Raw genomic sequence first — 15,835 nt, 5'->3', positions numbered from 1 at the left:
CGTGCAGGAGTGTAGGAGTTCAAAGGTCAGAAATATAGGTCGGGTTTGTCCGTGCAGGGCTCTAAAAACGAAAATGAAAATCTTAAAAAATCTATTCTAAATTTGACAGGAAGCCAATGTAGAGATATAAGCAGAGGGGGGGCATGAGTGCGCTTAATGGTTCCATTGCAGCAGAGTTCTGGACCAGTTGGAGACATTTAAGAGACTTTGTGTTAAAACAAGAGAATTACAATAATCTAAACGAGAGGAGCTAAAAGCCTGGATGATCAGCTCAAGGTCAGATCTGACTAACATTGTATTCAGTTTAGCCACGTTCCTCAGGTGATAAAAACAGTTTTTGACCAAGAGCTTTGAGTGAGAGTCTAGAGACACAGCTTTGTCCAACCAGACACCAAGATTCCTGAGACTGGGCTGGACAGAAGAGCTCAGTGAACCAAGCTGTCTGTGATGGAGGGAATTTTGTCATCAGGAGCAAACATCATTGTCTCTGTCTTCTTAGGGTTCAGGAGTAAATGGTTGTCATTTAACCAAACTCTAATGCTGACCAAGCAGAACTCCAAATAATCTGCCCCTGGACTGATGAAGTGTGAATAACTTTAGATAGACGCCAAGAACCAGATGATGGCAACTATAACAATAGTTAAGTAAAATGACTCAAACTCTGTTTGTCGATCATTTTATGGAATGGATTCAGCAGTGTTTCCCAACCCCGGTCCTCGGGGCACACAAACGTGTCCTGCATGTTTTTCATGTTTTGCATGTTTGTGGACTCCGGGTTCAGCTCATCATCAGGCTCTGCAGAGGCCTGACCATGACGGTCATCAAAGGCAGGTGAGGCTGGATAGACAAAAGGGGTGGGAAACACTGAGTTACAGTCATGTGAAGAAATTACAACAAATGGTTACCTTAAATGTGCCAAAACAATCTTATGGCAGCCCAAAGTATTTAACAAATCAAATAAATCCATTTTTGCACTTGACCAATCAGGTGGACTCCTTCACGTTGTTGACCAATCAGATTGGAGCTCTTTTATGTTGCTTGCTCGCCTCTTATGTAGACTAGTTTCATTTGGACGATAACTTAAGTTATGTTGACTCTCATTGAAATGAAACAGTTGCATTGAAATGGAAATGATGTTTCTGGTTGTTTTGCTATTTGTTCATGTATCGCAAGCTATATCATCATAACAATATTGATCACTAATATTGCAAGTTTTCCGAATATTGTGCAGCCCTAACATGTATCCAAATATGTGTGAAACTACACAAGCTTCCAAATAGGGTGTTTTTTCACACAACATTATGTGTGTATTGAGTGTACAAAAGCAAATATGTCTAGTAATGATCAGCAGTAGTCATGATGTCAAGACCATAACATCATTTCCTCTGTTTTCAAATCAATTTGTGAAAAAATGTCCTAAATAGGTTTAATATATTGGCATATTTAATATTTTTTGCCTAAAATAAACAAATAGTTTCTATTTAAAAAATTTGTAAGCATAGAAAGTCAGGAAGGACATTCAGTCATCAAGTGTGGTTCCAACCTGCTCTTATTTTAAAATACAGACATGTCTGCATTTCATGTTTATAATTTGCATACAGAATGTTTTTTTGTTGTTGTTGCTTTTTAACAACTTGTAACTAATTTGTGCAAAAATGACAGAAAATCCACCTTAAAATCCAGTGCGCCTTAAGTATAAATCCTGGATGTGCTTACTGACCACAATTTTTTATTTTTTGGTAAACGGTACACAAAATCTGTCAAAATGTTTGTTAAACTTACCCCCTTCCTCATAACCTCATATTAGGGTGAGGGGGTGGGGGGTCTAGCCTGCAATGCACCTTGGGGGGGGGGGGGGGGGGGGACAACTTGGCAGTGGCCCCCCTCCTATGTTTGCCGTATGGAGTGGGCCCCCCCTCTTTCGGTTTTATTTGCACCATAGACATGTAGGGCCCTTGGTAGGGGGGGTGCTTGGACATCACTGCCAGCAAGCAGCAGATGTCCTCTTAGCACCCTACCTGCCAATTTTAACCGCACCTTAGACATTTAGGGCCCCTTGGTGGGGAGGGGGAGGGGACATCACTGTGAGTAATCAGGAGATGTCCCCTTAGTGCCCTACTCACCAATTTTAACTGCACCCCCCTTAGTACACACACCCCTCCCCCTTCAATATATACATTCCAACCAAAACACACACGCATGCACACACACACCCTCTCAAACACACATACACGCACACACATTTTGCAAGGAAGGTGGGACCTGGGTCCATCTGTCCCCTACCCCTTCCCTGGTGGGGGGTGCGGGCCCCTTGGCGATGGCGGCCGTGTCCCCTGGGTGCCGGCTTCCTGGGCCCGGCGGTGCTCTCTCCGCACGGTGGGGGGGTTCATATTACACCTGAGCCGGGGGTGTTCGTGTCCTTGGGGGGTGGGTCCTGGTCCTTGCCCCTGAGCGTTGGGCCCCGCCAAACTTCCAACAGTGGCCGAGCCTGGTCAAGCCATATTTATAACACCCCTTGTGGGCCACCCTTTTTTCCCCGGGGTTCCCCCCTCCTGGGCGGGGGCGGCGGGCCCCTGCCTTGCTCCTCCCTGGACCAACCATGGTCCGGGTGGGTGGCTGCCTGGAGTGCGGAGCGGGTCTCCCTTGGGGGGTCCTGGCTCGTACCTGGGGTCGGGGCGGGGGAGACCCGGAACTCCTGGGTGGTGGTGGGGTGCTCGTCTGGGGCTGTGGGCGTCCTTCTCCGGTGGGGCCCTGCGTTGGGCTCTTCCGGCGCGGCGGGGGGGGGGCTGCTTTCCTGGCTGGGCTGGGGCGGCGCTCTCTTTCCCTCCGTGCCTCCCTGCTCTCTGGCTCTGGGGGCCTCGCGGCGGTCCTGCTGGCCCTGGCCTGGGTGGCGGTCTTGGTCGCCCGGGGGGCGGTTGTTCCCTGCCTGTTCCCGTGTGGCGTGGGGGGAATTCCGGCTGCCGCTGCTGCTGCGGCGGGGGTCTGGGTGTGGGGGTGGCTGGGCGCTCCTCCTCCTTCTTTTCACATTCCACCATGTGGATAGTTTGCATGATTGAATGAATGAAAGATTCCACACTAGTTGGTTTAAAGGCATAGGTATGCGTGTGTGAACACTATCTGTTTTGTGTGCATGTTGACATGTGGACATTTTTGCAGCTAGCAGGTGTGTTGATAATATTTGAGTGTGTGCGAACAGGCCCCGCCCTTTTTGTACTACATTTGAACCGTACCGTAATGATAAACAACCAGTAAACTTGTCTGCTCTATGCTGCTTCATGGTCTTACCCCCCCCCTCTCACTATCACCCCCTACCCCCCCTTTCTCTAACATCCCTCTCTTCTTCCCCTCTTTCCTTTTCCGTCCGGTCCAACACCAAAGATTTTCAATCATGGTTGAAATTAATAAAGTTTGGCCTCGATTCCAAAAGGGGTTTATTCAGACATACCTTTGGTTTGTCTGAAGATTAATAACCCCTCTTGTTAAAGTAAAATACGTCCAACACAAGAGGCCCTCAGCTCTCATCTGCCTGCCTAGCTGTTGGACAGGACAAGTAGTAAAAAAATAAAATAAAAAAATAAAAATGTTTGTTAAACTTAAAAGCCGAAGCTTGTTGGATTGTTGGAGCATTATGGGTATTGTAGTCAGGAGCTTTGCTGAGCCTCCTCTCCAACTATTAGTGAATGGATTTATTAAAGTTTTGAGTTGGTTTACCTAACTTTTTTTTATTACTTCACTGCTAACATACTTTGTACCTTAGAGTTACTTTTCAGTTTTAAAAACTTTCTTTTTCTTTAACCAGACAGCCACTATGGAGGAGGAAAAGAGCCACATGTGGCTCCGGAGCCTCAGGTTCATACGTGTTATAAATAGACAAAGTATTATAGAAGTTTGTTTTAAAGCTTGTCTTTTGTCAAAGGAATATACATGTAGATTGGTCTGTCTTGCTATGTTCTCTTTAATCAGAGGTCTCCTTTTACATACATGAGCAGCTGTTTGAACACGCAGCAGCTGCCGTTAGAAGCACGGCGTGCTCGCTGCTCATTAACTAATCACTCAGTCTGGGCGGGGTGTTGCTTCTTCTGTCCAATGTGGATCTTCTCCTTCCAGCTTTGTTGCTCCTCCCTTCCTTTTAGCTTAAATACACTGGAGAAACACGCCCACCTCACATCTCACCTGGTCCAGGCAGAACACAGCACGACTTTTGAGTACAAAAACCTTCTTTTGCTGAGATCGGATCGGGTCAAGTGATGCTTTTAAGGTGTCTGCAGCCAAGTAGCAGCTTTGAAGAGGAGTGGGCCGCTCTGAGCGGGCCTCCTCTGCGTACAGGCGTGAGGCAGGCCGCTCATCCTGGACGGACAGGTAGACGGCCTTTAAGTCAGGGAGAGACTTAAGGGAACATCGAGGTTGCTCTGTCGGTCAGATGATGGCTTTTTCTGCCGTGTATTGTATGGATTGTAGCCGCTTGCTCTGGACCTGGATGAATGTTTTGCTGTTCTCATTTACTGACCTTTAAACTCTGCTCTTTCCCAGAAGCTCTGACCGAGGCCGTGCGCTGGAGTTCTAAGGAGAACCTCCTGGGGGCAGCTGAGAGCGACCCCAACCTCTTCGTTGCACTTTATGACTTTGTTGCTAGTGGAGACAACACCCTCAGCATCACTAAAGGTAAAAAAACAGCAGATTTGCGTCATCACTGAAGTCTGTTGCTCTTCTGAGTCGGATGCTCGCCAGCTTGAGGCCATCGTTAAGCGACGATCAATTTGCGTCAGGAGCTTTTCTGCAATTTATGCCAACCTTTTTTCAGTAGTAAATTGTCGTATTTGATGTCCTGATGTTCTCAGCCACACCTTCTCCACAAACACAGTTTGGTTGCTAAGCATCCTTATGAAAGACCTGACGATTAGCATGTCAGCAGCTCATGGAGGTGTTTGCATTAAAGTGTAGTCACTCCAGAGGAATGTGGTGTGCCAATAATGCTCACCTCTTTGAACAAGAAGGAAGCCGAGCCGCATGGTAGTTCACCACTTTGTCCTTCAGCAGTCAAAGTGCGACTGAAAAACCAAAAATAGTTCCAACTTTGTCAAATGTTTTTGCTCCAACTTGATGAGCTGTCATCAGTTTGAGCTCCTCCACCCAACGGAGAAGCAGTAAGTCAAACAAATGAACCGACTTTCATTCAGTGTTACTAAAACCATCCATCTTTATCTAAGTTTACAGACAGAAACCACGTGAATGGCCTCAATCGCAGGTTCCATTTTTTTGCACTCCAACATGCGTCAGATTCTGTTTTCATATGAATCTTTGCTGTAAAAGCAAACGACCAGGACCGGGCTGGCCCATCTGTTGGACTCGTCATCTTGATGTCAGACCAGCGTCATCCCCGGTGCTCAGTGTGAAGCCGTCGTCCTCCCTGCAGACACAGAGGAGAGGCTGGACTGGAGGGGAATCGTCTGTTTAAAGTGGCTCCCAGGGCTGCTGGAGGCTGTTTAGCATTCCTGCTTTTAGGCTACACTCCTCATCACAAGCAAACGTGCAGCTCTTTTTGGTTTTTGCCAAAAATGTACACAAACTTTGTTATTAGTGTTACCCTGTCCTGATTCACAAACCCTGGATTAACCAGATCAGATGAACTTGTTGCACCAGTTGTGGATCTTGGTCATATTTTTTCGTGAGGTCACAACAACCCACATGTTCCTGCTGGGATTGAGATTGAAACTGTTTGTATAAAACAGAACTTTTACAAACTTAATTCACATTTCCTGTTCTGTCTTTGTTTTGCTCCTGATCTCCATCTAACTGGAGGTTCTTCCCGCTCAGTGTTGGCCACGCGATGGCTCCTCGCCGCCCATCGGCCTCTCCACTCCTTCAGCGCCCCCGCGCTGACGCCAGCAGACCAAGTCGCTGCACGTTAGCCCCGCCCTGCCATTGTTGCAAAGAATTTGATCTACTTTCACCGGCGGGGGGGGGCGGTCGCTTCCACCGCAGCTCTGATTGAGTTTCTGTTTGTGGAGGTGGAGCGGCTCGGTAACGAGGGAGGAAGATGGTGCAATCCTCTTGATATGGGGGTGTCAATCTTCCTCTCTGTCCCTTGTAAAATAGTTCATTTCTTAATTATTAAAAAGCTTCTTTTGGCCTGAAGGCATTTTCCATTAGTTAGATTTTCACTTTAAAGACTTGCATCAAGTATTTTTTAATCAATTTGCAGACAAAGAAACCGATTATTTTTTGCGACAGAAAATACGCCGGGCGGATTGGACTCAATTAAGCAGTTAAATTATTTTTTATCAGACACTGGGTTTGTTTTGTGTAAAACCTACCGACATGTTTCGGCGGAAAAAAATGTCGGTAGGTTTTACACAAAACAAACCCAGTGTCTGATAAAAGATAATTTAACTGCTTAATAGAACTTATAGACACAATGAACTTCATTGAATCATTACGGATTGGACTCAGTCTTGAAGTTGGGTCTGCTTCCACATCGTTCAGTGGTCTTGGTCATTTATGGGATGTGCGGTTTCTCCATATGTGTCCAGGTGAAAAGCTGCGCGTCCTGGGATACAACCAGAATGGAGAGTGGAGTGAAGTCCGGTCCAAAAACGGCCAGGGTTGGGTTCCCTCCAACTACATCACGCCCGTCAACAGTCTGGAGAAGCATAGCTGGTACCACGGGCCCGTTTCCCGCAGTGCTGCAGAGTATCTGTTGTCCTCCCTGATCAACGGCAGTTTTTTAGTTCGGGAAAGTGAAAGCAGTCCCGGGCAGCTGTCCATCTCCCTGCGCTACGAGGGCAGAGTGTACCACTACCGGATCAACACCGCCACCGATGGAAAGGTAGGACGCCGTCATCTGGAATGACAGAAGCGTGTGACACCGATGGTTCAATCCCGGTCTCGCCTTCTGTCCCCCTCAGGTTTATGTGACATCCGAAAGCCGCTTTGCTACTTTAGCCGAGCTGGTCCACCACCACTCCACCGTGCCCGACGGCCTGGTCACCACGCTGCACTACCCTGCGCCCAAATGCAACAAGCCCACCGTGTACGGCGTGTCACCCATCCACGATAAGTGGGAGATGGAGCGCACAGACATCACCATGAAGCACAAGCTGGGAGGGGGCCAGTATGGGGAGGTGTACGTTGGAGTGTGGAAGAAATACAACCTGACTGTGGCGGTCAAAACGCTAAAGGTTGGGACGCTGTTCCTAAATCCCTCCTTTTCTTTCTTTGTGTGGCACAGTTTCAGGCCTCTCAGTGTTTGTTGTAGATCACCACCTACAGGTGTTTGGTGGTATCACACGTAACAAGTCTGCCTGCAGCTTTCCTGCCTGATAAATCACCTGAGTGATGACATGTTTGCATTTGTTGTTGTTTACTCCCGTTTCCACAACGACAGGAGGACACGATGGAAGTTGAAGAGTTTCTAAAAGAGGCGGCAGTGATGAAAGAAGTCAAACACCCAAATCTGGTTCAGCTCCTCGGTGAGTGGAGGTTTTTTGATGCCTTTGATAACTCGTCGGCGTGGCTTTGCAGCAATGGTTTTAGCTGTGTGTGTCACCTGCTGTCACAGGTGTGTGCACTCTGGAGCCTCCGTTCTACATCGTGACCGAATACATGCCTCATGGAAACCTGCTGGACTACCTGAGGGATTGTGACAAAGCCGAGGTGAACGCCGTGGTGCTGCTCTACATGGCCACACAGATCTCCTCTGCCATGGAGTACCTGGAGAAGAAGAACTTCATACACAGGTAGAGAGTCAGCTTCTCTTCTCTTCTTCTGTCTTGTCTGCCATGTTTCATTCTCTTCCTCCCTGTCTGTGCCTGACCTCAGGGATCTTGCGGCGAGGAACTGCCTGGTGGGGGAAAATCATGTTGTGAAAGTCGCAGACTTTGGTCTCAGTCGGTTGATGACTGGTGACACCTACACCGCCCACGCCGGAGCCAAGTTCCCCATCAAGTGGACAGCACCAGAGAGTCTGGCATACAACACCTTCTCCATTAAGTCAGACGTCTGGGGTGAGAAACAGAGATCCACGTGTCTTTGTTTTACTTTGCAATGTTTGACTCCCTCGTTGAATAATTTGGTTGTTTTTCTTTTAGCATTCGGAGTGCTGCTGTGGGAAATTGCCACCTACGGGATGTCCCCATATCCAGGCATTGATTTGTCGCAGGTGTACGACCTTCTGGAGAAAGGTTATCGCATGGGGCAGCCAGAGGGATGTCCGCCGAAAGTGTATGAACTCATGAGGGCATGTGAGTCTGGAGTCCGTTCACCAAACTGTTGAGCCCCGTCCTCTATAGCCTCAGTCCTTACAGGGGGATATGGGCGGTAGAAAATGGTCAGAGCTAAGCCTGCACAAGAAATCCCAAGTTTATCGTCATCGCGGTTTCAAGCTGTGCAACACGCATATCGCAAAAGACAAGAACATTGCAATAAATGGTTACCTTAAATGTGCTAAAGCGATCTTATGGCAGCTTGGAATATTCAACAAATCTAATAAACCCATTAATCCAATCACATGGACTCCTTTACATCATAGACCAATCAGATGGAGCCCTTTATGTTAGATGTTTGCCTTCTAGACGAATGTTAACCGTTATGTCAACTAGATGGAGCTGAAATTCCAGAAGAAAATGCCGCTGGTGACGCTATATAGCTGAATGAAAAGGAAACTTAAAGGGTCATAATAAGCAAAAAAGAAATGATCAAAGTTAACCATAAATAAAGTCAAAACAGCACAATAACAAAAAAAGATATGTTTGTAAAAAATGCCAGAGCCGGGTATCGAACCAGCGAGCTTTTGCTCCAAGGATCCCCCATGTGTTTCAATGGAGGCAGAAATCCTAGAACATCTGGAAAAGTTCAAGGATTTGAAGGAGCAGAAGTCACAGCTGGAAAGAGTTGAACATTTGAATAGATGAACAATTGTAGGAAGAGTTAAGCAGCAAAAAATGTAAGAAGATACTAGAATGAAGAGAGAAACAGGAAAACAACGGTTGTAGGATTTATAGCATCAAAGTAAACGGTTGCAGTGAAATGGAAATGATGTTTTTGGTTGTTTTGGTTGTTTTGGTTGTTTTGTTCATGTATCGCATGTTATGTCGTCATCACAATATTGATCACTAATATCACGAGTTTTCCTCATGTGGTGCAGCCCTAATCAGAGCTGCTGGCGCTCTCAGAAACGAGTGTCGTTTTTGTCGTCATCCTACAGGCATTAACACAACACCTGTGTGTGCGGCATTCACACGTGGTTAGCGAGGAGCCAGTACTGGCACCTTACTTCAACGAGTGTGTTACGCTGTACAGTAGCATGACCCGTACATCATAAGTGCTTCCATTAGCCTTACGAACACTTCTCCACATGTTTACCGCGCGCACCGCAATGTTACATTTTTATTTTCATGAAACCTCAAAGATGCGGCCGTTCCTCTCTGCGACCCTCCACCGCCCCCACAACCCAAAAACACCGGCGTGGGTCAACCCCGCCGCATGGATGCATGTGACTAAGGCTTTTGTTTGGTTGACATCCACCAACCGCAAAGACATCGATCTCTACGTCACATTTTATTCCTAATGCCAAAATTAGTAGCAAGTAAAACCGGCCAACCGGTTGGTATTTTAGGACTGCAGTGAAGGAAAAGTTAACTAAACTGTGCAGAGAACTTCCTGTCCAGTGATCACCCTCAACCACTTCCTGTTCAATCGTCTGTCATTTGTCTGTTCTCCACAATGCTCCTGACTTCTGCAACAATCCGGACAACGTTGCAGCTTCATAGTTTATCAGTCGTACTAAAACATGTAGACAGTTCCTCATGTACTTCATGTACTTCATCTACATGTACGTCAGAAAAAAGTTTACAAATCCAAAGAAATGCAAGTTTACAATTTCATGGCTGATATGCAAAATAAACTGTCGTTTGTTGGTTTGTTCTCTTGTTATCACTGCTGCATTGAGATCATCCCATGTGACGCAAGCTGTCTTTTATTTTGAAAGGAAGTCAAAACTTATAACATGTTCAGGAAAAAACTGCTATTTTCTCATTTATTTTATTCATAAAGGAGTGTCTTATTTTTCTAAAGGTTGAAGTGAGACTCTGTGGTCAAAATGACCTGACTGGCTCCTAAAGTCATGAAGGTTGCAGACCTCTGGTGTAGAACAACCCAAAACATAATATTTCAATGAAGGCACATCTGTTTTGTGACACACATAACCCATTTTTTTGGTCTTTTAATCTTTCCTCCAGGCTGGCAGTGGAATCCTCTAGAAAGACCTTCGTTTGCAGAAATCCATCAAGCCTTTGAGACGATGTTCCACGACTCCAGCATTTCTGAAGGTAGAACAGCGTGGAGACGACTTCTTGCATTGATTAGCTAAAAATCCAGCCTAATAAAAGTGCCAAAGCATCTTGATGCAGGAGTTTATTCACTCCACAGCTCCTGTAAAAGCACTGGTTGGTTAAAAAAAAAAAAAAGCGTATTTTGTGCTCCTGACACAAGAGAAGCCGTTTGTCTTTTCAAAGCAAATCCAATCAGAAAAGAGAAACCTCAGCGCTCCAAACCAACAGTCGTTGTGTAACGTTAATGTGTCCTTTGTGCGTCTTCAGAGGTAGCAGAGGAGCTTTGTAAGACGGAGTCCCGGCAGAGTCACGGCGCCCCGGTGCACTCCTTCGGTCACGACACGCCCCTGCTGCCCTCCAAATCCCGCTCGCTCCTCAAGCACACGGAAAACAAGGAGAACATCGAGGGGGGGCTGGACGCGCGCTCCGACCCCGGCGGCCACTCAGGTACGGCCTATCACGCCCTCCTCACTGTCGCCCTGTCGGCTGCACCGCTTCATCCCTCAGGTGCGTCGGAGGACAGCGATTCCCAGAAGACCCTGCAGCGCCGCCAAGCTCGCCGCCTGAGAAGGAGAGCGGTTATTTTCCCAAACGACTGATCCGTGCACTTCCTGCTACTTCCCGTGCACTTCCTGCTACTTCCCGTGCACTTCCTCACCGCCATGACCGGCCAATGCAGCAACCTGATCACACTTTCAGTGCGCCAGCTTTATGTAAAGCTATGCTAATTCAAGACCACTTCAAAATAAAAGCATAAACCACCTGTGTAAATATGTGATGATGGATTAAATATTTGAGAACTTTCACAAATTCTGTCCAAATGTTCTTGCTTTAAACTTTTTAAAATCTTTTTTCTTAACAATTTGCTGCTCACTAAATTTCTTAAATGCACCTTAAATCACATTTCATAGTTAATAAAAGGTTGTTTTAGAGGCCACTTCCATGAACTCACTGCTGTATTGGATGTGATACATTTTTCTGTCATATTCTTTTTTTATTTTTAATGTCATAAATTTTAATTTCTGCATCATTTAAATACATGGTTGCATAATTTTCCACCTGTGATTGTTTATTTATTTTTAATGTATGTATTTATTTATTCAGATTTTTGTTTTTATCTGACTCCGTTGCTGCTTTGGTCCAAATTTGATCACAAATAAAAATGGGTAGAAGTACTAAAGCAGGTGGAAGCCATCCAGATGTTTGTTCTATAGAGATGAAATAAAGCTTTTATCTCAACTTCTACAAATATTTATCCTCCTTTTATAGGTTATTAATAGAACAGCTTTCTATCTTTGGTTTTATTCAAAGATTGTAAGTAATCACCCAACGTTTGGCAGTTTTCTTTATGTTCCTGTTTAGGAGAAAGGGTTTGACGTCCGGCCTTCTTTAGAAGCGTTTTAACCCTTTCATGCAATTATTTATCAAACCACTTTGGCTCCAAAATTACCGTCATTCAGCATCTACCTGAGAACAGGTGATCTTTTTTTTCCTAGCTGGAAATAAATGTAGGCGTTAAAAATGAGTTTCCCCTCTAAGACCAGAGTCTCTTGGATGTATATAATCAATCATACTGCTATACGTCATTATTCATAGGTTGCAGGGTCTTAAAATTCCCATTTATTTTCCTGAAGTGCTTTTTTTTTTGTTGCTCATGAGTTTTAAAAAGCAGCTTTAGATTCAGCCTCATTCCTTCTACTCCATCTTTGATTTGCTGATTGTATTGTTTTGTGCATTATTCTTGCTTTGATTGCTTGAAAAAAAAATTTAAATCTAAATTTTGTTTTGATGCAGGAAAAGGGGCGGAGCCCTAAATGTTTCTTTTACTTTTAGACACTTCTAGAGTCTTTGAATTAAACATGGATGTGATCCAGCTTGTGATCCTTTTCTCTTGTCCCCCCTCCCTCCAGGCTGGGCGCCCGTATCCCTCGGGGGGGACGGCCGGTTCGGCGGCTCCCCGGCGCTCCCCAGGAAACAGCAGCTGCGGGATAAATCTCCCAGCAGCCTCTTGGAGGACGTACAAGACATGGGCACATTCACCAGAGACCGCAAGACCGGCTTCTTCAGCTCCTTCATCAAGAAGAAATCCTCCTCCTCCTCGCAGTCTTCGCAGCAACAGAACCTCCCGACCCCCCCCAAGAGGAGCAGCTCCTTCCGGGAGGAGACGCAGCCTCACAAGAAGTACGAACCCACGGCGGACTTCAGCGCTCCCCTTCCCCTGCCCCAGCCGGACGGCGTCGGGGGGTTCTCTCCCTCTCCGTCCCACTCCCACGGGGAGCCCAACCAGACGCAGCCCCGCTGCTGTGGTGCAGCGTTCGGCCAGAAACCCTCCAGTGGAAGCTTCAGTTCCCAGCTTACCAGCGGGAGCAGCTGGGGGGGGCTGGCTGGCTTTTTCACCCCGAGACTCATCAAAAAGACGCTGGGGCTGCGGAGCGGAAAGACGGCCTCCTCCGACGAGGGCGGCGGTTTAGGCGCAGGACCCAAGCCTTTTCCTCGGTCCAATTCTACCTCCTCCATGTCAGCGGGACTGCCAGACCTGGAGCGCATGGCCCTGACGTTACCCAGAAACCACAGCGCCAAGCCCCTCCTGGAGAGGACTGCCTCCACCACCTCCCAGCCGGAGAACGGGGCCGCCAGGCCGTCCGAAACCCTGCTGAAGAGGATGGACGAGGGCACCGCGCAGATCAGGGAGAGGCCCAAAGCCAAGCTGCTGCCCCGCGGGGCAGCCGGCAGGGCGCCGGGCGTGGGAGGGGAGGCGGGCTCTGACGGCACGTCCCGGACCAGAGAGGAGAGCCCGGGGCTGGACCGGCAGCAGAGCTGGTCCTCCCCGTCTAAGGGGAGCATGTCGTCTGCCCCCACTCACAACCACAAAGTCCCCGTCCTGATCTCCCCCACCCTGAAGCACAGCCCCGCCGACGTGCATCTGGTGGGGCTGGACTCTCAGGGGAACCGCTTCAAACTGCTGTCGGAGAACCAAGCAGACAAAGACCGGCCCCGGCTGGTCAAACCCAAATGTGCTCCTCCTCCACCTCCCACTCTGCGTAGCCTGCAGCCCGCCCCCAGCGGCAGCGGAGAGGACCAAGCCCCCGCAGAGATGAACGGAGACACGCTGAAAGGTCACAGGTCGGGGCGAGCGTCAGGAGGAGCCAGCAGACCGTCAGTGCCACCACCTCAAGTGCCTCCTGCTTCTTCCTCCTCCTTTTCCTCCTCGTGCCCCGCCAGCGCCAACACAACCCCCACCAAAATGGCCAACGGAGCCCCCACCACTGCTTCCTTGCACACAGCAGCGTCCGTGGGCTCCAAGGGGGCCCTGCGCCGAGCCCGGCAGCAGGCGGAGCGGGTCCCTTTGGAGCGGGTCAGCCGGGAGGCCCTGCTGGTGTGCGCCGAGGGGCTGAGCAGCGCCCTCCACGCCAGCTGCGAGAGCCCCTCCAGCAGCCAGGTTCTGGACGCCGGCCACCAGCTGCTGGACTGCTGCTCGGGTTACGTGGACTGCATCCCTCTGACCCGGAACAAGTTCGCCTTCCGGGAGGCTGTGGGCAAGCTGGAGCTCAGCCTGCAGGAGCTGCGGGCGTCGTCCTCGGGGGGCGGGGGGCTGGGCCACACGGGACCCAACGCCGTGTTGGACAACCTGCACAGCTGCATCAAAGAGATTAGTGACGTGGTCCAGAGGTAGCCGCTGTGACGTCACTGATCCTGACCGTCACCACGGTTCTGGTTCCAGCCAGAGCTGTTTATGAGGGGCACAACATGAAAGTACCTCACGGAAATCACTACAACATGTCTTCTTTTGTTTACAAAAAGCGGTTTTCATAACATGCCAGTGTGGACGCTATCGCATCTCACAGCTGTAAATATCCAGAAAGAGTTTCACCCAACACGCCGTTTCCATCGGGCAGTCAGAACGGCCTCCTGAAGCGAATGTCAAGGGTCAAAGTGAAGGCGTCCATGACCAGCCTTACAGAGGAAACGGCCTCCAAACCCAAACCTGACCTTCTGGGCTCCGTGCTTCTTTAAGTCTGACAGTTGTGATCAAATGAGAAAATTTGACGCGTTAATGGAGGCGTTTGGGTTCAAAATGGTCAGAAAAATGGCTGAAATGACAGTTTGGTCCGTTGTGAGAAGGGTCGACTCATGGAACCGTGTTTACCGTCTGTTCCCCACAGCGCTGAACCGTTGAAACGGCACTTCTGCTCCTCCGTGACGTTCCCAACTGTCACGTGTGGAACGCCACAGTCCAGAACTTCCCACCAAGTGGACGCTGCTGCACACTGAATGTTGGAGGAGGTGCTATGGGGAGCCACATGGGGGGGCGGCTCAGCTCTAAGTGCCCTTCACAGCGCCGGCCGGACGCCCTGCAGCCTTCTCCTGTTTACAGTGCCTCAGATTTTTCCCACTTAACAAAACCAGTGGAACTAAAACCTACAGCAGGTTGCAGTATTTCTCCAGCACATGAGTTTGTTTGTTTCAACAAATGTCTTTAGAATGTATGAACTTGAATTTTAAATTATTCTTTTTTTTTTTCTTCAAAGCACAGACATATAGAGGTTTATAAATATGTGATTTATTTCATGTACACACAAAGTGTGTGGCCATAGAGAAACGTCCACCCAGATCTGAACACGCGCTCTGAATGTATTGGTCTTCTGTTCTGAACCCGGTCAAACGTGTCTTTGCTTCTCTAAGGTGCCATATTCTTTCCTCAGTCACACTAACTGCCCACAGGTTGCTTATTTGCCCCCCGAGCACACATCCTATGTACACTGGATATGATCTGAGACGCAATCAACCATAACAAATGCTGAAGAATCGGACAACACTGTAGCTCCAACACACATCTAGCAATGAAACTTGATGGAAGTTATTGGGTTGAATTATTTTGTGATGAAATAATTTCTCCTTTTTGTGTTTTTGTCATTTTGGTGCCTTTTTGTAGAAAATCGACAGTAACTTCAAGGAATCCCTGTATGTCGGCGTACCTTAAAGGCTGCTTTAAGAAGCCATAACATGAACATCTATACGGAGGTGTAGTTTGATCAGTGATGCTTGACAAGAAGACACTAAAACTGCAGCCCCCCCCCCCCCCCCCCCCCTCTTTGGACAGCCCTTCAAAATGTTTTATTGAAAATATAAAAGTTATATTTGCCATAAAACTCAATGGTTCACGTGTTTTTGTTTTTTTTCCTTCCTCCCGTTTCTGCTACTGGGTTCTTTCTCGTGCTTTTATTTTGTTTTTACAATGTCTCCCTTTTATTTTGAAAGGAAAGGGGGTTCTGGAGAATGTGTGTACACAACATGATACCAAAGGCCACTTCTTCAGTTGGATTAGTGCAATGTAAGATCAACACAGACACACCACAGTGAATGAAACAGGGATAAAATGTCTGATGTTAACTTTTTTATTGTACAAAAATATGATTTTTTTTATTTAAAGCTCACTTTATGTTACTGTGAAGTTGTGCTTATCAGTGTTAAGCCTATTGTAAATAATAAAGATTTTGATGAATGCG

The 15,835-nt window shown here is 47.7% G+C and overlaps 1 protein-coding gene across 4 annotated transcripts in view; it reads left to right on the top strand.

Annotated features, from left to right (window-relative positions):
• abl2 (c-abl oncogene 2, non-receptor tyrosine kinase) overlaps nt 1-15,835 on the top strand; it is a 32,814-nt gene extending 16,979 nt beyond the window's left edge. The window contains exons 1-11 of one of the 4 annotated variants that reach the window (XM_023954585.2): nt 4,170-4,359; nt 4,534-4,662; nt 6,531-6,826; nt 6,906-7,178; nt 7,385-7,469; nt 7,559-7,736; nt 7,819-8,003; nt 8,088-8,240; nt 10,236-10,325; nt 10,596-10,775; nt 12,239-15,835. In XM_023954585.2, the coding sequence (XP_023810353.1) occupies nt 4,248-4,359; nt 4,534-4,662; nt 6,531-6,826; nt 6,906-7,178; nt 7,385-7,469; nt 7,559-7,736; nt 7,819-8,003; nt 8,088-8,240; nt 10,236-10,325; nt 10,596-10,775; nt 12,239-14,001 (3,444 nt within the window). In that variant the 5' untranslated portion in view covers nt 4,170-4,247 and the 3' untranslated portion in view covers nt 14,002-15,835. Of the gene's footprint in view, nt 1-4,169; nt 4,360-4,530; nt 4,663-6,530; nt 6,827-6,905; nt 7,179-7,384; nt 7,470-7,558; nt 7,737-7,818; nt 8,004-8,087; nt 8,241-10,235; nt 10,326-10,595; nt 10,776-12,238 lie in introns of those variants that run through there. The other 3 variants (XM_023954584.2, XM_023954582.2, XM_023954583.2) reach the window with 3 other exon arrangements.

This window comes from Oryzias latipes, chromosome 4 (assembly GCF_053564925.1).
Source record: "Oryzias latipes strain Hd-rR chromosome 4, Olatipes_Hd-rR_3.1".
Taxonomy (NCBI): domain Eukaryota; kingdom Metazoa; phylum Chordata; class Actinopteri; order Beloniformes; family Adrianichthyidae; genus Oryzias; species Oryzias latipes.
The sequence above is the reverse complement of the archived record's forward strand: the minus strand, read 5'-3'. Positions and strand labels throughout refer to the sequence as shown.